A 24,342-nucleotide genomic window follows, 5' to 3' on the forward strand; every position below is an offset into this window, starting at 1 on the left:
TTTTGGGAACGCGCGTCAGCCGTAAACTCTGGACCCAGATTAGGTTTTATTGTCAAACCTACACTATCACGTCAGCACGGGGGGGAAAAAAACACTCGAACGAATATATCTCAATTTAAATATTCCAGCAAATGCCTCCACACCAGCTAAATGTCAACATCCCCTGATAACCTCACTCTCACTCACTGTGAGGAGCAGCATGCAAAACAGGTGACCACATCACTGTTCCAAACGTGAATTTCCCCTCTCTCTCTCTCGCTCTCCTTTGTACAATCCCTCTCCTTTGCTTTCCTTTTGATGCTTTCTTTTTTTCTTCTACGATCTCCTCTTGTGTTCAGTGAGAGTCAAATCACGCAAGGAGGGAGGGGGAAAAAACAAGAGAGCAGAAGAACAATGGAGTCCACGTCATCGGAGCAGTCGGCCACGGTAGACGCGTTGGTGGAATCCTGCATCCAAGCCTTTGGTTGGTTTGTTATTTGTGTTAATGAAATTGCTTTATTCCCAAGCGAATTAATAAATAACACATTTCTAAACCTGATTACACACTGTTTTTTTTGTTGTTTCAGATGAGAAGGGCTGTCTGAAGGACACTTCCTTGGTCCGCATGTTCCTCATGATGCACCCTTGGTACATCCCTTCCACTGACATGGCCAAGAAGCTGGTGCTCAAGTATCCTTCACCTTTGCCACCGCCGTTGCTCGCCAAGAACATATTACCAAGTGTTTGTCCATGAATATTTCATTTTTCTCTCCTCATTCACACTTGGAAAAGCACCTCAACAACCTCAACTGTTCCTTTTCCTAATGACATTGAAGAGTTTGAGGTCTGACGGTTGCTTTTTTTGTCTTAGACACAAAAAAATTGTTGCAAGGTTTTCACCTTGACTGGCGGATTAGATCCCAAGAGGAGAGCTGCACTGCCGAGCGTCGAACAAGAATATGCCACCTTGTAAAGTAATGAACCCTCCTGTTAACACGTCTGTCATCTCACTCTGTTATATAATCATCATCATCATCATCATCTCTCTCTCACTGTGAATCCCTTTGTTCTGCCTTCCAGGTACTGGATCTCCGAGTTTCCAGCAGAGTTCAATCTGAACCCGGAGCTGGCAGACCAGATCAAAGACTATAAAGACCTCTTGACCACGGAGGGCAACGCACGTCAGAGTCAGCTCATTGACCTCGAGAGTGTGTGAGTGAATCGCATTGTCACCTCAGTGTGAATGAATGTTTCTGTGAGCACAGCTGACTTCCTCCCTGCCTCATAAAAGCCATTTCTGCGTCACCTCCCTTCAGTTTTCCATTAGGGAAACAGAATAAAAAGTTAATATAGTTGTTGTTGCTGCATGTTTTACAGGGACATTTTGTCACTGCAGCGCGAATCTATGCAGTGCATGTATAAAACACCGTTTTTGGCTGATGATTTTGCAAGTCGTGGCTAATTGGCCCTCATTGGCATAACACTGGCAGCTGCAAAGAGGGGCGATGTTGCAGACTCTGATCTCACGTTTTAGCATGTTATATATGTGCCAACCCAGCCAGTCAGAGGCCATGATGGGGTGAAACCTGAGCAAAATAAAGAAATATCAGGGACCACAAAGATAGCTCTGATTCAATTATCTCACAGCTCGTAAACCTAGAAAATTGGCTCATTTAAAGGGATAGTTCGGAATTTTGGACATAAGACCTATTTTCCAACTCAGCCGGTGTGATGGAAGACGTCTGGAGACGTTTTCAAGAAATTTCATTCAGTTCTTCTAGTTGCCGAGTTCACTGGTGCTATGGCTAGCGCAAGTCAATGGTACACGCTAGCATGGCATTAGAAACACTCATACCGACTCCACAGTGCACCCGAGGCAAATCAATTGTAACGGCAGACTTTCGATGTACATATCTGTGTTGATAGAATGTTTGAAATAAAACCAACCTTGCAATTTGAAGGATTTATGTCTCAGCAGCAGTGCGTCAATACTTACGGCAGGGGCGGACTGATTCCGCTGCTGCTTAGAAAGTAGTCCCTCAAAAATTCATACGATGCAAGGTTAGTTTTGTTTCAAATATTATTCTATCAACACAGATATGTACATCGATAGTCTGCCGTTACAAGACTTGCGCTAGCCATAGCACCAGCGAAGTCGGCAACTAGAAGAACTGACGTCTGGAGACATTTCTTGAAAACGTCTCCAGACGTCTCCATCACACCGGCTGAGCTGGAAAATAGGTCTTATGTCCAAAATTCCGAACTATCCCTTTAAACCTGCATATTTACCCATGGAGTGTTCACTCTCCGTAAAGACAATAATATATTTGTTGCATGTTCTTTCACAGGCCCTCGTATAAATGGAAACGGCAGGTGACTCAGCGTGTTCCGTCAGTGTCCAAAAAGCGGAAAATGTCCCTCCTCTTTGACCACCTGGACTCCTGCGAGCTGGCAGAGCACCTCACCTTCCTCGAGTACAAATCCTTCTGCAAGATCCTGGTGAGTGTGATCGCTGTAGTCCGCGATGAAGCTGTTGAAACCCGCGTGTGTGATGTTTACAGCTTTTTTTCACCCCCCAGTTCTTTGAATCACACGTAATTATATTTCGACTCTTTTTAGAAGCACTTTATAGTTGCTAAGCAATATAAGTTAATTGACAGAAAGAGAAATTGCTTCCTGCCAGTAATTATTATTATTGTCTGAAAACATTTTGCTCTTTGAGTCTTATTCTGGGAAGCAAACACAATGACTGGGTCTGTGCTGATTTAAATGGTGGACCTCTTTTTTTTGTTTTAAAGATAATTTATTCAACTATTATAGTGCATGGTGCCAAGATGTGGGCAGTGGATGTTCAATGGTGTTTGTCTCTGCTTGTTCCAAAACACACTCAGATTCAATATAAAACAAGAAGAAGCTACAATAAATAGAAATACGTTGATCGAGAGGAACGTTTTTACACGAGAGAGAGCAGCAAATTACAGTCATTTAGCAACGAGTGGACAAGTATCCAGAAACAGAAGGGAAGAATGACCAACAACCGAATAAATCAATGTCGTGTTTGATTAAAATGGATCGCAAAATTGAACGGATTTGTGTATAGTGAATATTGGGGAGACAGATATACAGCTGCTTAAATTTATTCTTGCTGTATAGTATTCGTCTTCTTGCGCTCAGTGGAAGAATGTTGTGATTTCCTCGTCAGTCCACACAGTCCTCCTCTGGCCTGCTGTATCCTCTGTGTCCATTTTTCCAGTGCAGCAAAATGCAGGGATGGTGGGAGGGGATGTTCCAGACGTGTGATAACATCCTCCTTTATGTTGCTTAAAAAACTGTTTTCCACTGTTGACCGCACCAAAGCTGCATTCACCCATTCACCCTCTGCCGTAACAGCCGTCAGGAGCAACGTGAGGTTAAGTGTCTTGTCCAAGGATACGTTGGCATGTAGACTGGCAGAGCCCGGGAATCTAACCCATAACCTTTGAATTGAAAGACGACTCGCTGAGCTGCTGTTGCCGCAAATGTGCTCCATTAAAATACTTTATTGAATCTTCTGTAGCCATAAAAACAGTCTGACTGAAACCCAACGTCAAAATAAATCAGTTCATCAAACAATGAGCCGTAAACCAACCAACCAACCGACCAACCAACCAACCGACCGACCGACCGATCGACCAACTGACCAACCAGCCAACCAACCGACCGACTGACCGACCAAGCAACCTACCAACTACCCAACCAACCGACCAACCAACCTACCGACTAACCAACCTACAAACTACCCAAACTACCAACTACCCAACCAACCTACCGACTAACCAACCAACCAACCTACCAACTACCCAACCAACCAACCGACCAACCAACCTACAGCTGTGGTTCAGTGATAGAGCAAGTTGTCTTTTAGCCGGGAGGTTGTGGTTTTGATCCCCAGGTCTCCTACTTTACACTTTAATGAACACTTAATTAGACACGAACCCCAAGTGGCTCCTGGTGGCTCTCAACTTATGAGTCACTTTGTATGAAAGCGTCTGCCAAATGAAAAATGTGATTAAATTTCAAATTTCCCTTTAGTTTCAGGACTACCACAGCTTTGTGATGCACGGCTGCACGGTGGATAACCCCATCCTGGAGCGCTTCATCACGCTCTTCAACAGCGTTTCCCAGTGGATTCAGCTCATGGTGCTCAGCAAACCCACAGCCCCACAGAGAGCCGCCGTCATCTCCCACTTCATCAGGGTGGCACAGGTTTGTCTGCCGGGACTGTTTACTGTGAGGGTTTGAAGACAGAGGGTTGTTGTTGTTGTTGTTGTTGTTGTTGTTGTTGTTGTTGTTGTTGTTGGGCCTCATGGTGAAGACTGACAGGAGATTATGGTCTGCAGCCAAAGATAAAGAGCAGAGGAAATGTGTTAAACAGTGAATTGAAGATTAAAGCATGAGATGGAGAAAAAAAGTATTGTGCGTGCACTGTGCACACATGATAGACACCATCATTTGCAATTAGATGGAACATATTGTGTTAAAAAAAATATATAAAAAGGGAATTTAATTTAAAAAGGGCTTTGAAGGCATTAATTGTGAAGATGCATACAGGCTATTCTGCCCTCGGCTCCAGTAATGACAAAAACACTGTGATGAGGCAGTTTTGCATTGTTAGCTTCTGTGGGGGGTTGTTAAAATTGTCTCAAGAGGTGACAAAGAGCGGTTTAAAGAATTCTCTGTACGTTATGTGCACTTCCTGACCCCTCAAAAAAATAATGAAATGATGCGGTTTACCACAGAAATGACCTCTGCAGTGAATGTGAAAAGCAAAAGTATCTTGAACTACAGGATCATTTTCCTGCGTCCTTTTAATTTTTGCCTCCAATTCTTAAACAAAGCTGCCTTACATGGTTCCCTGCAGACTGTGGAGACTGTCGCCCTTTCACTACAAAAACACCCCCTTTTAAATGGCATCCTGGGCTTCGCCGTACTTCATATCGTTTCACTTTGATGTGATTGCTTTGGTCTGCCAGGTGGGCCGGGCCAAAGCCCTATATGACTCACTCCCACTCGCGAGGGGAGATGAAGTTGACCATAGAGAGTGCGGAAACAGAGATTAAATAGCCTGCACTTCCCTACAAATGCAACCTCTCTTCTAATTGTGCGTCTACAGTTTTCATTCATGAGAATTCTCTGTCTGCTCCCATTTTCCATTGAGTTGTCCTTCACTTTATCTGGCTGCTCATCGTTTATTTAGCAGCCTCTCAGCACGTCTCTGCACCCCCGTCTCTCAGAATACACCCGCGGTCCGACACCGCAGCAGGGCTCTTGTCAGGAGAGCTCTCTCTGACTGTTCCGCTCTTCTTGATACTGAACATGAACGATCCCAAAGTCACGTCAAGAGAACGAGGGGCCAACCACACATGACGGATTCATCATCTCCGCTGGAAAAAAAAAAAACCCTCTTGCTAATTTCGGTCCAATTTTTTGCGACGCCACAGACTTTAGTATTCAGAGATGTAGCCCAGTGTGTTGAGCTCATGCAGGGACAGAAATCACGCTCACGCTGATTTCAAATGTATTCCGGGGCAGCACAAAAGGTTGCCGCGACATTTCCGAAAGCTTCCCTCAGGGTGCCCTGAATATGTCTCATTTCCCACTTCACAAATGAATCATGTTCCCTTTTTTTTTTCTTTAATGTATTTTCTGACTTGTACTTCAATTTAAAATGCAGAAATGGCACATGCACTTGCCCGAAATATGTGCCTCTGCCTTATAGCTTCGATAACGAACAGGAAGAGTGTGTTCTGGATCTCCTCTGCCCTTTCCTTGCACTAATATATTGTACACCTGAATGCACACAGTGAAACTCTTCCCAGGCCTCTCTGATGGCCACATAAACGAGTAGTGCCACTGACATCTGCTCTGGAAACCCTCGCCTACCTTCCTCACCAATTGATTCCAAAGAGTGTTTGAGCTAAATCAAATGATCCCCTCTGGCAGCCCTCCCACCCAGCTGTAAACCACATTGATTTTCCCCCGAGATGCAGAGCGAGCTGAAGGGCAGTGCGAGCGCCCTGCGGAGCGCCATTCACAACGACTTAGCCCCACTTTAACACAGACAGGTCAGAACATCCAGTAATAACGTAGCTACTCGGATTCTCTATTGGTTTTCGTTACCTTTCTGACAGTTGGCGATGATAACGTCTTCAACTTTCTCCACAGTGAGAGTCGAACAAACCAGTCAGTTCTGTTTTTAAACTTCCTCGTGGGCAGAAAATGACAAAAGTTAAAGAGGGATACATTTCACATACCTATGGAAACTGTCCAGGAAACTGGCTTCTCAAGTTTGCTGTTGCTAGTTTTTATCAGTTTTAGTTTTGTAATATGGAACATTTGCCAATGTGCTATATTCAAAAAGGTCACAATAAGTGTTGTGTGTCAACAAAAGATGCCATTTAAAAAGTTTACAAGGAAACAGTCGACAAGAAATTAGCCTGAAGTGCAAAATGTGCATCATACTGCTGAGGTAGGATGCCAACAGACTAAAGACACACATGAACATAACAACATAAATAATATTATTGATTATATAATAATAAATCACATTGATTGTGAGCCAGGAGTCACAGGCGCTCAATCTGAGGAAAAACATGAGCAAAAAAACCCCAATAAAACCAATAATAGACTCAAGGTTTGATTCACTTCAATGAACCAACTCAACCCAATTAACTCCATAACACATGCTATGTTTAACGTGCATGGCCTTATGTCCCACTTTGTAAACGACAACAAATTTAAAACATTTGAATTACATTATGAACATGAAACATTATGAATGTAATAGCCGACAGAGGAAAAATAAATACACTTCATTCATTTGCCGCCCCCAGACTCTGGAATAAGCTCCCCCTTGAGATCAGCTTTATCACTGACCTGGGTCTTTTTAAATCCAGACTTAAAACATATTTATTCAGAATGGCTTGTTTTCTTCTTTTAGTTCACTTTATATTCTTGTGTGTTTTTAATGCTTTGATTTATGTTGTTGTGATTTTGTTTTTAATCGTCCGTTTTTAATGCTGTGTAGTGCTTTTATTTTGAAAAGCACATTGCATTTCCATGACATTACATATGAACCCAAAAGGCGAAAACTAAGCACATTTTCACACACAGTTTTATTTAGTTTTTGTTTTTGTAAACTCTACTTTTTATTTATTTCAGTTCACGATGTTGTGTTTTTCCAATTTTAGTTATTTCATGGGTTTTCTCAACTATGATTACCTTGGTGAGAGATAGTCTGTGTCAGATCAGATGCATTTACAACAGCAGCAGCAAATTATCAAGGAGATCCAGGTCAAGTGTCTGTGCCCCCTGTCTCTATCTTTTAACGTGTCCCTGTTCTCCTTCGACTGCAGAAACTGCTGCAGTTGCAGAACTTCAACACCCTCATGGCGGTGGTGGGCGGCCTCAGCAACAGCTCCATCTCGCGCCTCAAAGACACGCAGGGCCACATCAGCGCCGAGACCAACAAGGTGCAGTGGTCGCTCCCTTGTTCTCTCCACCTGGTGCTGATTTGCAGCATTTCTGGCACTTAGGCAATGTCCACCGCACATGGTTGTGATAAATAACCTCCTCTATAACTCCTACACAACTATTTGAGCCATATGAAGCTAAACAGTCGGACAAGTTAAAGTGTCTTGCCTGTTATGTAATCCATCTGGAGCAAAGTTTTCCCAGAATGTTTTTGATTCTTCTAAACAAATGTCTCCTCAGACATGCAGGCTGTCTGATTCTCATCCGTCCTCTCAAACTTTCGCCCCACGATCAGGTTTTTAACAACCTCATTGAGCTGGTGACGTCGTGCGGCAACTACAGCCAGTACCGCAAGCGCTTCTCGGAGTGCTCGGGCTTCCGTTTCCCCATCCTCGGGGTGCACCTGAAGGATCTGATCGCCGTGCACGTGGCCCTGCCGGACTGGGTGGACAAGGAGAAGAGCCGCGTCAACCTGGCCAAGACGCAGCAGCTGTACGCCATCCTTCAAGAGCTGGCGCTCATCCAGACGACGCCTCCACACGTCGATGCCAACACGGATCTGCTCAACCTGCTCACGGTGCGTGCACAAAGAGCCCTGAGTGACCTGAATGTGTTTGTGCGTTTGAGTCCAGACTGAATGTTTTGGCTTGGATTTAAGGAAGATGTACGCTCAGAGGAACAGTGTGTTCCAGGCGGAATCCAAAAAAAAAAACCAGACAGCAGTGAAGTGGGATGAGAAAATGTTTAAAGAGGGGACAAACAGCCTGTTACACCTACTTTGTTGTTCTGTGTTTTGATTGGCTCGCGCTCAGGAGAAACTGCACTGGAGACAGACAAGAGACTTGAGACGGTCTGGAACCAGAAATAATGAATGCGTGTGTCCTAAATAGATGCAGTCCGGCGAGAAGGAAGAGCCGGTGTTCCGTGTGTTTATATAACACCGTGATTGTGTGGAATTAACCCTATTGCGTCATATCTCGACTTTAAATTATTCGAGTCAACGTTAATGCACATTAATGCATGACGCGTTTCCATGACGACCGGAAAAAGACATGCATGACATCATGTTTACGTTAAAATTAGTCTCTAAAGTAACGCTAAACTTTAAAAACAGAGGCACACATAAGCAGTACACAGGTACGCTGGTTATTTGTAGCGCTGCTCTTTTCGTTTAATAAACAGACCGCTCCAGTTCGACTTTAGAAGCGCTAACGGCGCTAAAGGAGCTAACGCAGCTAACGGAGCTAACTGGTAAACGGTGCTTGGACTCTGGCGCCACGGCGCGTAAACATGTCGTCACGCGTCACATCTTTTTTCCGGTCAATCGTCATGGAAATGCGTCATACGTTAACGCACATTAACGCATGCCGCGTTTCCATGACGACTGACTGGAAAAAGACGTGAGTGACGTCGTGTTTACGTGAATCCCGATTGTTAAAATGAGTCTCTAAAGTAACGCTAAACGTAACGCAAAAGTGCTGCTTTTTTAATAAACAGACCACTCCAGTTCGACTGTTGTTGCGCTAACAGCGCTAAAGAAGCTAACGCAGCGAACGCAGCTAACGGAGCTAATGGAGATAACTGGTGCCTGGACTCCGGTGCCGCGGCATGTAAACATGACGTCACGCGCGTCTTTTTCCAGTTAGTCATCATGGAAACGCGTTAGCGCTGTTAGTTAACATGCCCAGCACTATTTATTGTGTTTACTAGGATAAAATATTTATGTTAATCTCGCTAAAATGAGTCATAATCACTTAGGATTGGGTATACATGTTGATACGCACTTCTTTTAAAGCCAGTATTCCTGTAAACAAGTCATACACAGGTCAGTATAGCGTGCAAACTGACCTTCAGTGGATAAATACAAGATTAAAATAGATGACATTTGTAGGCTTAAAGCAAAAATATGATCTGTTTTCTTGTCTGTTTCACTTGCTCGATGGAAATAAAGCAGACAATAACAACAGGGGAAAAGAAAATGAAATGTGATGCAATTCCCCATGAATTATATGCAGCTTGAAAAAGCTGAAATGACATCGCTGGCGTTTTAATATTTAAAGGGGGAAGAGTTTAGTTTGAATCATCAACAGTTTAGCACCGCTCATGTAAATCATCTGGATTTCCTGTGGCGGAATCACGCGCCGGGCTCTTCATCTTATATCTCGTTTGGAGCTGCCGATGGAAGTGGAAACATTTGTGCCTCAGCGTGAAGCCCCGAGGTTGTGTTTCAGCATCAGTAATTTTGCGGCAGATGCAGATGAGAGTTTTTTTTTTTTTTTTTCTGAATACGTGAACGGCAGTTTCCCGGGGTTTAAGCCGTCCCGGGAGAGCAGTTACTCGGCGCTGCTGCAGGTGTTTGTGCGAGATTGCAGCTGGTTTTTGTGCAAATGAGAGAAAGCAACTTGACAGGTTCTGGAGGCGAGGGTGCACCGGTGGGAAGTTTGCTGGACAGAGTCAACACTCAATTATCTTATGCCGGTGCTTATTGGAGTTGATGCAGTTTGAATAATACTTGAGACACAGCAGGGGAAAGAGCAAGTCCTTCAAAAGTAATAAAAAAAACTATTTTTATTGCCTTTGTTGAGGGCTAAAATAAGCAAACCACGTATAGATTTAAAAAGAATTACCTTCCTTTCACTCGCTTTTCACGCAAGATTTGGCTGCATAGCTAAGGCCAAACTGGATAAACAAGTATTTTTCCCCTTTTTTTTGCATCTTCACCTCACAGGAAACATCATTACGCCGTCATGTGCTAACTGTAGTGAAAATTAGATGCTGTGTTCTCGACTCACCTGTTGCCATAGCGGCTGTGTCAACATAAGACACGCCTCGACATAGCGAGGTCCTATAATAAGCACATGTGTGTGGGAGCACGCTTTGTGGTAAACGAGCATAAAGGTAAATGATCACACATAAAGGAAGTCATTTAAGTTAAACGTATTCGGAGTTAGAATTTTGCTTTGTTTCAGATTAAGATGCTCTTAATTTCTCTGCTGTACCAATTTTTATAGTTTCTAGACTGTGTATCGTTGCTTTGGTGCAAATGTAGCGTTATTATAAATAACGGATTCATTTTAAAGCATAAATGCATTTTTTATTATGAACTAAATGTCAACACAAACACTTTTATTTCGAAAGTCTGTGAAAAATCCATCATCACAAATATTTTTATTTCCCACCCCGACTGAAAAAAAAATGCTTTGTTCCAAAAAAGGATGTACTTATATTTTCTTACCCCTCTGTGTGTTATTATTTCCTGTTTTACTTTGAAGCGACTCCCCCTGTGTGTCTTGTTGTTATTTTACTTCCTGTCTTTGTCCAGGTTTTCCTGCTCTCCTGTCTGTCTGCCACCACCCTGATGTGTTTCACCTGTGTCCAGGCTCTTCCTTCCTCATTTGTGGATTCAGTCTTAGCTTGTGATATGTGTCCTTCTGTCCTGCTTACGCTCCCTCACAGTTTATCTGTGTGTGTTTTTGAGTCCTCTAAATATCTCATTTCTAACGTGTCACGGTGGATGGAGATTGATGTGTTCTGGTCTGTGCAGGTCTCTCTGGACCAGTACCACACAGAGGAGGAGATTTACCAGATGTCTCTGCAGAGAGAACCACGCAAGCCGGTGGTGAGAGCAGCTCTCCCAGATCCCAGATCCATAACTATTGCTCTGGCAGTGATTTTCACTCTGCTCCTGTCTTGTTTTGATGGATGTTTGTGATTTTCTCTGCCCTCATCTTGAAGCCTGTGTCACCTGCTTTTCTCAAGCTGCCACTGGTCTGATTGTATCACATCAATACTTCAGTGGTGATTTTCCTCCTTCGACCAAAATAGAACGATACACGTCTTAAGACAATAACACAAGTCGTATTGAAGTAGAAAATTACATTTGTTTACCTTTGACGAAGCTAGTGCTGGAAGAAAATAAGATTCAGCACAATGTGAGCCTTCAAATGACCGTGCTTCATATGAAAAATACCTTTTAAGGCAGTAATTGGCAGTTGGTACTTTTATCCGTTAAATATCACGACTCTGGGTGAGAAAAATCATCTTTAAAAAGATGAGTATACACAGTATATCATATTTTGACACCGCCCCCAAACCACCACCACCGCCACCCGCTGTGAATGTTTTCCGATAATTTATCACCCTTATTTCAGTCTAACATTATTGCTAAACTAGCCTCACACCTGACCTACCGCATAAAACACACACACCATTTCAATGCATTATTGACTAATAAATGGAAAAGCATCTTTATTTTCTTTCCCTTCATAACATTTGGTCATAACCCTTGACCTCTTGACCTCTGCTCAGCAGCTGCCTTGTTGCCCCCCCCCCCATTCTTCATTGTAAGATGACACTTCCTTCCTTTGTGTGTTGATATCGATCTCACTGCAGCAGAACTCCAGCCCGGGGCCGGCGCCTGATCCCAAACCTTCGATGATCGACGAGTGGTCCGTGTCCGTGAAGCCCAACGCTGACCCGACCATCATCAAGAAACACATAGAGAAGATGGTGGAGGTGAGCTGTAAATCTAACATTCTCACGATCCTGCTCTTGACGCACACTAACTGTGAGATGCTTTTCGGCTGTAATCTTTTCTGCAATTGGACGATTTGGGGGGGTTAAAATGTTTCATCGATCCCTCAATGAATTGACTATTTGCACACTTAGTAGATGTGTTTCAGTCAGGTCACGTGAATTAAAACCTCTGGGTAACTTCCAATAAAAAGAAATCAATACTTTATTGTTAGGTTTTACCTTGGCTCCCGTTTGCTTTCAGTCCGTCTTCAAAAACTTCGACACTGACGGCGACGGCCACATATCCAGGGACGAGTTCGAAGCGATCCAGAACAACTTCCCTTACCTCAGCAAGTTTGGAGAGCTGGACAAGAACCAGTAAGCATTTTATTTATTTTTTCTTCATATGTGTTCATAAAACCCCACAGTGCTCATAAAAACCTCACGTCCCTCTCTCGTCGCTCGCTTCCTCTCGCACAGAGACGGCAAAATCAGCAGAGAGGAGATGATCGATTACTTCATGAAAGCCAGCTCTCTGCTCAACTGCAAGATGGGCTTCATCCACACCTTCGCCGAGGCCACCTACGTCAAGCCCACGTTCTGTGAACACTGCGCTGGCTTTGTGAGTAATTCAGAAAAATTGGGTCTTCTGTATACATGTGTTATCTATATATATAGATATCATGGAGGAAGGCCTTAAATATAGATTTCTATTCTGTTTATGTCTTTTCTAATGCATTGATTTTCCCTCGCCAACCAAATCGATGGTTTCTTTACGAAAGGTCAAAGGTCGGCGACGTTCACCCCGCTGTTCGATAACAATGTAGCTGTATGCGTTTCTCGTGGCGTCTGCACTGCATTATGTCATGTGATGGATGGCCCCGCCCCCTCACATGGTCCTGCTGTCAGGTCAGGCCAATGCCAATTACTTTTGAGGCAGAGCTGCACACTGCTGAAGATGCATTCTGGGAAATATGGGAGGAAGGTAATTGGACAGGATGATATCTCTGTGTGTTTGGCTGTAGCATCTCTGCGTGTGTGTGTGTGTGTGTGTGTGTGTGTGTGTGTGTTCTCTGGCCCTTAACATTCCCCTGAAGTCGCCCCTGAGGAGCTCTGTGTTATTTAGACTCAGACAGTGAGTCAGCACTCGTCTGTAATGAGAGGAAGGAATGGGGCCCTCATGGAGACATCCCCATTCATCGCTCTGCACTTCATACACGGACCAAGATGCGCTGTAGATCACACCCGCAGGGTAGAGATTTACATTAACACTCAAAAAATACTGAGTAGAAATTTACACGCGGGGCCTCGCATCTGTTCTCCAGAGGACACTCAAACATCATGAGGGGGAAACTTGGAATAGAGAGCGGCGAGAGATAAGGACTTAGTGTGTGTGTGTGTGTGTGTGTGTGTGTGTGTGTGTGTGTGTGTGTGTGACAGAGGTAGATACACCAGCCACTTCCTCATACAGTATTCCCCGCTCTGTGCTTTTCCTCTTGGCTCCGCTGGCAAAAACAGTTCATTTTTCAGCACTTCAGTCTCAAAACACGCTGTACAACACTGCAGAGTTCATGTCTCACATGGATCCTAATAATCTTTCCTCTGCTTTGCCTGCAGTCACCTTTTGGCCTTCCTACTCCTTAATTAAGGAGAGGAGGCACACACGGTGCCGAGTGTGTGTTGTTGTTGTTGTTGCATCTCAGGAGGAAGCGGCGAGTGTTTAGCTGCAGGCTGAGAACAACATTTAACATGAGAGAGTGCACAACGCGACGCTGAAGCCTCCTCAGGGTTTTTTTTCCCTGACTGAATCTGAATCGGAAAGGCAGGAGTGACTCGAAACAAATCTGTTGTTTTGCCTCTCGATGCAAAGTGTCTCATACAGTGTGAGAAACGCACGATAAACAAACGCTGTCAATACAAAACCATATAAAACTTTACGTGATCACACGCCTGATGCTTGATTCTGTTTAGCTGCCAAGTGCAGAAAGCTTTCTCTGATGTATTTAATGCATTTTAGTTTGAGATAATGCACCTCCTTAAAAGTCCAGTGTGTAACATTTAGGAGGCTTTATTGGCAGAACTTGAATATACTGCCCCTAAGTATGTGTATAGAAGTGTATAAGTGCTTTAAGAATAAAATATTATTTTGTTTTTGTGGCCTTAGATTAAGCCTTTTTATACGGTATGTACTCAAGACAAGGGCTTTGTTTTATGAGTGAGAGATGGTGTGTGTTTCACTTTTTTTGGAGTAGAAGAATGTGTGCAAAACAAAGAACAACAACGTTCTTTCAGCTGCGAGGATCCACCGCAGGAGATCGGTGACCCTGAGCAGAGAAACCTTGAAGAGTGACGCAAAAGCTGCAAAAATTGTTGTAATTTTTGAGTTATCAAGTCGCACTTTGTCAAAGTTCCTCACTAATCACGAGTCTCGAACTCAAATGGCCTTGGGGCCTCCGAGCATCTCGTTTGGCCACTAGGGGGCCAATCAAGTGAAATTCATTCATGATATTGCAATAAAAATAATAATAATTTTAAAAAAGAGTAGTATTTAGGGTTAAGGTAGATTTCCAGAAATATTCCATGGGATGGGGAACTTTAATTCAAGAATTTTAGAAAATCCGTAACAATTAATAGGAATTTTTGCAACCCTAGTAGTAAAATATGACAGAATTTCAAAATAAAAGTGTCTGCGTTCATATGGAACAACATATGGATCACCATAAATAAGTATTTATGATTGAAAGTTAATCTATTTCACAAAAATACGACACAGTGAGGGATTTGATTTGTTGTCGGCTACAGGAATAGCTCGTCATTAGCAGAAAAGTAACACGCTTTCACTTCCTGTTCGCCGTGCATTGTGTGTTTTCTGCGGCGTTGACAGGCAGTAAAGGTCTGTCAGTTATGTTTAGATTGACTTCCTTGTTGTGAAAGCGTCTGGCCGTGCATCTACATCTGTGTCTCTGTGGGTCTTTGTCTCAAAAATGACTGTGTTTGCCTCTTCAGGTGAGTGTGTGTTTGCATGCATACGTGTGTGTGTTTGTGTGTGTGTGTGTGTGTGTGTGTGTAGAGGTCAGGATATTTTGTGCCTCCTCAGATGTGCCAGTGCAGTGTGTGATCTCCAGCTCGGCACCTTTCATGTCATTGTTCCCCCCACTGTCTGTGTGGTCCCCGTGTCCTGCTTGATGTTGGGTGGGGGGGCCTCCACCAACCTCCCTCTGTGTCCTGAACAACCTCATCTTTTTTTCCCCCCCCAGCTTTGCTCTTCCTCTCTAACATCTCTTTCTCTCGCTCTCTTTCTTTGTGCTATTTTCTTTCCATTTTCCTTCCTTGGCATCCTTGGACGTCATGTGACTCGCATTGTTTTCACACCGCCATGGAGGCAGGAAAAGCTTCTGCAGATGTCGGTTCACTGTGAACTTTAAATACAGTTTTATATGCCTATACAGAATAATGTGGAGTTCAATGCTTTACTACAGGCTGTAGCTTGAAGATTTACCTGCGATATCCAACACATCAACCACAACAACCCCAAAAACAGCAGTCCCTGTCTACCACGTTGTGTTTCTAATCAGCTACGGGCTCATTTTCCACCCTATAAAGTGAAATGAACAGAGCCTAATAGTAGAAGTAAGAAAGTCACATATAGCGTCATAGATAGTTGGCAGCGACGTGTCATATGTGATAGTTATATTTAAAACGACGAGATGATATAGTTTGAGAACTTTTTTTGTGCAAAAATCTCGGCATTAATTATAGCGATTGTTGGGAGAGAGTCAACAAGAGAGCACAGCACGTCTTTAAACAAGCAGAGGACGTCGTAATAATGGGTGCAAATTTAAGCAAATGAGTGAGGTGTAGGAGGTTATGCATGAGGGCTTTTAATAGAATTTGGGAAAAAAAAAACCTGCTTGTCTGCAAGGGAGACAAAAAAAAAAGTGTGGCACAATGCATGACACCGTTGCTAAAATGTATTATTTTGATAGTTATTAGGTATGTGACAGATTTGCTTCAGTCTTTATATTTAGAATCCGTTCCCTTGTCAAAAACTGAATTCCAGACGCCTAAAAAAAGCCTCCTCGTGTAATAAAGCTAAAGCTGCTCAGTTTCCCCACACTGTCACTTTATTTACTCCCCTATCTTGCAAGGTTAAAACAATGCTTAAAGCAGACCGTAACTCGAGCCGAAAAAGAACAGTTTCTTCTTCTTCTGAAAACGGTGCTCATAATCTCCTCCTAATTAACACTCGCACATGTACTGACCTTTTCTGTCCTTCTATTTGTAGATATGGGGCTTTTACAAGCAAGGCTACAAGTGCAAAGGTAAGAGATCATCATCGTCGTCGTCTGAGCTCCACATCTGCTGCACAGACGTGCACGATCCACCCAGATGTGTGTGACCTTCAAAGAATTAGTGATTCATTTGATTCCCAGGATACACACACACACTTCCAGAAACCTTATCAAACACATTTCTTTTGCATACGCGATGCTCTGTTCAGGATTCCCAGTAGTTGTGAGTTTGAAGCTGGTTCATCTCACAAATGTACACACACACACACACACACACACCTCCAGCACGTCCCATTATATCCTCCTCATGGTCATTAGCTGGAAAACACACACACTTCATTTCCTCTGCGTGGATATCGCCACTGGCTGCTTCTGCTAATGCTAGAAGTTAAGTAGTGATAATCTGCGGATATTCAGCCCTCTAATTCATACATATGTTTCCTTCCAGCTGTCAAGCGACAACTTAAAAAAAAAAAAAGAAAAACGATGCCAAATTTAATATGCAAATCGCTCGTACATCTCCATCTGCCGGAGCGCCGGAGTGATTGATAGGCTTGATGTGAACGGGAGACGGATAATTCTGCGAGATAACGTTTCACGGCTTTGCCAAAGTGCTCGACAAAATCAGCAAACGTGCTGTGTTTACCTCACGAGATTGAGCGTCAGTGAAGTTTCCGCGACGTCTTCCTGTAATAGCTGGAAAACAAAGGAGCGTCTCCGGGTTCATCCCAGGTTGGTGCGTGCTCATTAAAATAGTGTGGAAGTTGTCGTCAAACACTGGAGTTACAATGCTGCTGGAGTAATTGACTTCTCTTTTGGGCTTTTGAAGAAGTCTGTCTGTAGCAATGTTCACAGGAGCAAAATAAACAGATACCTGTGTATTCATTTGTACGACGAGTATTCGGGCCATGCATGAAGAATTTTCATTTTTTTGGCAATGACAAGATAAATTAAACTCTAAATCCCCAGGGCGTCGACTCCCATATACCTGCAGTAGACAAGAAGGTGTGAAAACAAGGCCTGGAAAGGCAGACTCCTTTGTCTATTGGAGGAATAACATGTCCAGACTTTAATGTCTTTAAAAACAAAAGCTGACGTCTCAGACTGCAGTTGGTGACGTCATTAAAAGAAAGAGACTTTACATCAGAGGTGGAAAGAGCACTAAGATATTCTTCTCAAGTAAATGTACCACTACTTTGAGAAAAGTACAAGTAAGTACTGGTCTAAAAATGTACTCAAGTTAAAGTAAAAAAAAAAGGAGATTGTTTAAAATTTACTCAGAGAAAAAGTTAGTTAGTTACTTTTGGAAAAGTTTGGGGTTCTTTCTTGTGTCGTGCAGGAGGACACAAATTAAATATGTAAGCACATAATATATCAGTAAACATGGGTCAAAGGTCACCAAGGCTTTAAATTTCTCACTCTTAATTCCCCCGTCCTCATCAATCACTGCCAAATCTTCCGGTCTCAGATTGTTTTATTTTATTTATTTATTTTTGTTTCAACATTTTTTTTAACTACTTCAAAAAAAACATACGGCGCCATATGAAAGAATGTGGCCAAAAATGGTTACTACACTCAAATTCAAAATACAAAGTTCTTTTAGGTTTCTTTTTCTCTGCCATTGTAGCTCAGACATGCAGTAACTGGCAACCCGTGGTTGCTAGGCAGCTGAGTCTCTACTGACTGCATTGATTGGTAGATGGCGGTAGGTGGCGCCACATGCCAAAACATGATTTCAAAACATAAAAATGATTTGCAGTCTGTAAAATATTTTTTTTTAATGAAAATATTTTGGCTGTTCTGTTGTTGGTGAGTTCAGTTTGTTATATGAACATTATACCTGAATCTCTGTGACATATTAGGAGGCTTTTACAGCCAGTTGCTTTAGATTTATTACACAATGCACCCAAAATTGAAAAATTACTGTAAAAAGTACACAAATACCCTGCTCAGTTACAGTAATGCAAGTAAATATAATTCCTTACTTTTCACCTTTGCTTTGGGTCAAAAACACAAAGAGTAGACGGAATGTCGAGATTTAAGTTGATATTGATATATGATATTATATATGATATCTTCACGTGTGCCCATAACACTTGTAAATGTGTTCTATTAATTTTTAACTAATGCTGTCAGTTGAAAAAACATTCACATGGAGGGCAGACATGACCATGAGATTGCTGCCTCTTTCTAAATCCTCCACGCTACGCTGCATGGAAGTGTCCTGTCTTGTTCCAGTGCATTAAGGAGTCCAGAGGAAGTCAATGAAAAAGCCCCCACAGCCATTCATCCCCATTACCCTCGTTATCCACTACTCAGGGAGGTAGAAAGAGCAGCAGCGTGGTAATCAAAATGAATCACCCATGTTGGGAAAGTCTGTATTTGGATGAGTGTTTTAAAGGACGAGCTCAACGTGTTCGCTAAACATTCTCTGTCGCCGACTCGCTGAGAGCCAGGTGGGATAAGTAATACTGAGTTCATAATCGTCCATAAATATGAACTCAACCTCCCCGACACCTTCCAATGACTTTCCAATGGCAAGATCTTATCTTGCGACAGCCAAAGCGCTCCTCTTGCCACAAAATAATATCCGGAATCGCAGATATATACTCCAAAATCGTCAGACATGGGGTAAAATGTAAGTTTTCTGTAGATTTAATTGCAAGCTAAAGCTGTTTTGTAAGTTAAATAATATGTGTTGCTGATTACAGGTTGAAGTAGCGATAAGGTCTTATCTCAATATTTTGAGAAGGTCTTAAAAAAAAAGGTCTTAAAAAGGTATTGAAATTAACTTCAGGATTCCTGCATATACCCAAATATATATATATATATATATATATATATACACTACCATTCGAAAGTTCTATGTTTTTTTGTGTTTTCCATTAAAAGTCACACTTTTATTCATCAAAAGAGCTGAAAAATAAATAGAAAATATAGTCAAGACATTGACATGATTAGAAATAATGATTTTTATAATAATAATAATTTTGCCCTTTCATCAAAGAAGCAGCAAAATTGTTTTCAGCTGTGCTAACATCATAGCACAAGGGTTTTCAAGGGTTTTCTAATCATCCAATAGTCTTCTAACGTGATTAGCAAACACAATGTGCCATTAGAACACTGGAAATGGGCCTCTATACACCTATGTACATATTCCATTAAAAACCAGACGTTTGCAGCTGGAATAGTCGTTTACCACATTAACAATGTATAGAGTGTATTTATGATTAATTTAATGTTATATTCATTGAAAAAAATGAAGGAAATAAAGAAGTGACCCCAAACTTTTGAATGGTAGGGTATAAAGAACAAAATATGAAGGACAACACCTTCTCCGAGACTCACCCCTGGTTGTTGTTTATGGGCACAGTCGGCCTCACACAGCATGTGTGTGTGCCTGTGCTCTTCCGCTTCTTTCTCCCCCATCACTCACAGTTGTTTTTTTCCGTCCACTTCCGCCGATCTCACCTTCTCTCCCTCCCTCTCCTGCGACCCCTTTCATCCCTGCTGCTGCTGCTGCTGCTGTTGCTGCCACCATCCTTCTCTTCCTCCTCCCCACGTGGGTGCAGCCTGTGGGGTGAACTGCCACAAGGCCTGCCGCAGCCGCCTGGCTGTCGAGTGCCGGAAGAGGACCAAGAGCATCAGCCACGATACGCCGCCAGCTCTCCAGGCAAGATCCTACAGCTTCCCACCACCTGCCAACACACCACCCAGCTTACAGAACACAGGTGAGTGTGTTTTGAAAGCAGACTAACTACACTATAATGTAGTTTCTACGTTGTGTTGCACTGTAGTGCAGATTGTAGAGACACACTGTAATAAATAGATGTTTATGTTGATTAGTAGTGTTGTAAATGGCTAATTTTGTGCATCATTTGTAATTAGAAATGTGTTAAATTTGATCAGTGTTGTGGAAATTCTCTGCTGCTGGTGAATGAAATAGAGACCTCTGCTGGCCGACAATGTTTTATTTTCTTTGCAAAGAAAAGGTCAATCCACACACGAGTGGTCGTAGGTGGAAAAAGACCCAGAGCATAGTGAGCCCTCCACATTTATACCTGGAGCAACTCCCCTTTCGCATTACTCCATTAGACAAAGAAGTCTGCCTTTCCAGGCCGTGTTTTCACACCTCCTTGTCTACTGCAGGTATCTGGGAGCCGACTCCCTGCGGATGTTGTAGGAAGGTCCTGGTATTCTGTGTTGGGCAGGTATAGGGTGAAGGGCAGTTGTAGCTCTGAGACAGAGAAATTTAATTTACCACTAGTAAATCAGCCAAGTGCCAAACTGTTTTGAATTACTAAATTATTATCTATTTTAAACTTATTTAATATGACATGTGTTGCTGACCTCTTTGTCGCCCTTGTAAAGGACATTTTGATCTAAAAAAAACAAGAAAATATGGGAAGCATATGGACCAAAGACCAGGTATCGGTCGATATCTAGTAATAAGAATACTCTTGTGCACGAGTTTGCTATTAAGAGCAACTTTTAAGCACACAGGCTTCCATCTTTCCTCTTTGGTGTGATTTAAATGCAGTATAATATCATTTTATTATCTTGATATTTGGAAAGGCACATGATCAAATTCCTCAGTGTTCAAAGAAGATTTTCCTAAGCCAGAAAACTAATGCGCAGCATGTTTGCAGCCGCTCTCGTCGCCATGGCCACACCTCCGCTACTTGAAGGCTTGCTTTTGGTCTTCCTCCGAGCATATGGTGTGCTTGACATTTGGAAGGTCTTCTCAAACAATGGTGTCATTTGCAATGAAACTGTAATTGGGTCTGCCACAGCGAGGGCCAGTGACTCATCAATGCAGTGTCTAACCCACCAGCAGATTATTAGTGAAAGTACCTCTGTTATATTATGATTGTTGTTGTGTGAAACTTCTGGATCAGTGGACGAGATATGATGATAATAATAATGTGAACAGACAGAGGCTGCACATTTTCATCAGTGTTTTTTTTTTTCATTTCCATTTGTTTGATAAATGTATTCACTTTCCCTTTTTTGTCCATCAGTCATTGTTGAAGAGGATATAGAGACAGTGGAGGAAGGAGTCTTTGATGTCCACCTATAACCAGGTAATTGTTCAGTTTTGATATATATATATATCTGTATATATATATATATAAGTGTATATATGTGTGTGAATATATATATATATATATATATATATGTGTTTGTATATATGTGTATATATATGTATATATTAGGTATTTTTACCTTATATATCTACTAATGCTAAGCTAATATAAGCTAAGCAAGTCATATAAGATAAGAGTGGTATCAAGTCTGTCATGGGAATAATAAACAACTCCTTATATGGACATCCTGGGTGTGCGTGTTTATAGGTCACATATTCAGGCTTTAAAAAGATTTGTTGTATAAAGTAGTTATAGTTTTTCTTTAGTTTTTGTTCATAAAAACAAGCCAAGTGAACTTTAAACTGTGACGTATTTCCAAACTTCTATTTTTTAAAGATATACTTTTTCTTAGTACTTTTTGCTCGTGGTTGGTGAAAATGGAAATGTTTTCTGTTGAAAAAAAAAGAGGATATAAGACTATATGTTGCACATGCTTATAGCCTCTGTATATACTGTATGTTTTAACATAGAAATGGAGAAAAAAAGGGTTAAAGATCTTTATTATTCCGGGCAGCTCAACATACTCATATGCACAATGTCGACGCAGTCTCTAAAGTATCGCATTAACATGCCTGAGGTCATCGTCTATCCAACCATCAGCCTTTAATTTCTAATTAATTCACATTACTAATTTGGTTTAATTACTACGGACGTGCCAAAATTGTGAATGTTGGCCTTCAGGGCTGCTGCCTACTAAGACATCCATCTATTAGACACACCACTAAAGTGTTTCCATGTATATTTCATGTTTGTTGAGCACTCGTTTCCCCTGTACGTACTGTTTATCTCACCATGTGACGATGCTTGCAGGAGCCTTGAACTGAACGTGTGCTTTGCATGGAGGAGCCCGGCGCCAGTGTCCACCTCGCTCTATTTAAAAAAAAAAAAAAAAAAAAATCCTTCCAACGGTTTTCATGTGCAAGAGGCCAAATCAGCAACTGCTGGGAAGCTGCAGACTCCTGACTGTTCTGCAGCAGCATGTGTGTGTGTGTGTGAGGAGCAGACACTGCACTGAACACAAACCAGGATCACCTACATGGTGCCACACAGTGGACACACACCGCAACGACAGCGACTCCACAGAATGTGACAATGGAAACGTCTTTGTGATTTCAATAGCATTCCAGCCAAGTGTTAACATTACTATATGTATTCTTTGAAAGAGAAAAAATAGAAATATAAATCCACAATATTGTATTTTACTTGGTGAAATGTTAAAGTCAGTAGAATTAATATTTAAAGCACTTTTCTGCAGACTGGTCAGGAATGGTGCTGTTATTGCCAAGAATGTACTAAGCTGACGTCTTCATCTGGGAATTGCTTTGTTATTATTATCCAAAAATACATTTGAGTGGACCAATTTTGATGTCATATATATAATACTGTTGATATAAACCCAACCATTTTGCAAACAAAGGAAACACCCCACGACGACTGTGGGGTGAGAAGACTTTGATGAACATCATATTTTTGTCTGAATATCAGTAACTGTCCTATAGTTGTTGCTGTCGTGATGTTTTCAGTATACAGTGCTTGTCTTGTATCCGTGCACTGACGAGCTCTCGCCTCGTAGCAGAAACTGCTGTCACGCCGCAGAAGGAGAAGAACCCACCTGGAAAAGCTTTAAATACAATATATTTAAAGGGATGTCAACATAGGGTTAAAAAGGTCAATCACATTCTGTGATTCCAGCTTCTTAAACATGAATATTTTTTATTTTATAATCATTTTTTGTGGACAAAACAAAAACGGCACCACTTTAAGCATTTTATGAACCAAACTAATTGGTACAATAATGAAAATAATGATTAGTTGCAGATTTTGTGCGACGGCAGCAAAAACATTACCCTGAAGAAGTTGAATTTTAGTGTTTCTTTTTTTTTATTATTCTTTTTTATCCTGCATGCTTTTCCAAAAACCCTTCATGCCTCTATTCTCTACTCCAGACTTCTTACTGAGCATTTCTTATTTTAAATGTTGCATGCCAATTTATCTTTCATTCAAAATGTGAGGTCTTGAAGTTCCAGAGCTGAAAAAAAAGGATGAAACTTACGGTTTAAAGATACTTTTTTTGGTGCCTGTGTGGAGAATTCAGACTTGGAGTGCCATATTATTGTTACCTGCTGGTTTGTCATTGAATGAGACTATATCACACTGCTGGTATTTATTTTTCTGTGTAAGAAGCGAAAAACCGCTGCCAGTCCTTCTGTGTCACTCACAGCCTGAAGAAGGATATTTGTTTGTTTGTGTGTTGTTGTTCTTTGAATGAATCTTTCGAGACTGATGATGTCCATGCTGCATTCTTGTGGACCCTCAGGCATTAGTTTTCTGTTCTGTTCTGGTTAAGAATTTCTGTATCTAATAAGAATGTTACTGAAAAAAAACAAATATCTGTCTTGTCTTTGTGATATTGGAACGAGGTGTGATCTCACACGATTTTGCTTTTCGCTTGTTTTCTTGATGTTTTTGTGTGTTTTGGTTTTCTCTCGTCTCTCTCTCGTCTTGTTGCTTTACTCCTACCTTGGGAACTAACTTGAGAAAACGTGTAACCACACAGCACATCCATCTTCTACATACATGGGGAGTTGCTGTGCCAATCTCATCTGACATAGGGCGACACACTCACTTTTGAGTGTGTCCAATCGTTCCTAATCCCCTAATCTGCATGTCTTTGGACTGTGGGAGGAAACCGGAGAACCCAGAAAAAACCCGGTGTAACAGGGCAAATTATAACCCCTGCCCAGAATTAACCCAGGTATAGTTTTGGGTTAGGGTTTATGAGTATGTCTTGCTTGTGTAATGACATTTATTGGATTGTATTTACACAGGATATTCACTTACTAATTGACACAACCCTGGAATAATCTATATTTTAGCTGAAAACATGTTCTTGAAAT

At 41.8% G+C, this 24,342-nt stretch overlaps 1 protein-coding gene across 1 annotated transcript; it reads left to right on the top strand.

Annotated features, from left to right (window-relative positions):
- The first annotated feature begins 342 nt into the window (after positions 1-342).
- LOC310944425 (RAS guanyl-releasing protein 2-like) lies at positions 343-23,729 on the top strand. The gene is made up of 16 exons (XM_083910207.1): positions 343-463; positions 567-669; positions 897-953; positions 1,060-1,191; positions 2,328-2,478; positions 4,051-4,224; positions 7,374-7,490; positions 7,787-8,068; positions 11,036-11,110; positions 11,884-12,006; positions 12,269-12,384; positions 12,487-12,628; positions 16,292-16,328; positions 19,871-20,029; positions 21,320-21,382; positions 22,256-23,729. Exons 1-15 carry the CDS (start codon positions 394-396, stop codon positions 21,376-21,378), a joined length of 1,797 nt encoding a protein of 598 aa, XP_083766333.1. The 5' UTR covers positions 343-393; the 3' UTR covers positions 21,379-21,382; positions 22,256-23,729.
- Positions 23,730-24,342: the final 613 nt, after the last annotated feature.

Source organism: Microchirus variegatus (assembly GCF_963457635.1).
Source record: "Microchirus variegatus genome assembly, chromosome: 2".
Classification (NCBI taxonomy): Eukaryota; Metazoa; Chordata; class Actinopteri; order Pleuronectiformes; family Soleidae; genus Microchirus; species Microchirus variegatus.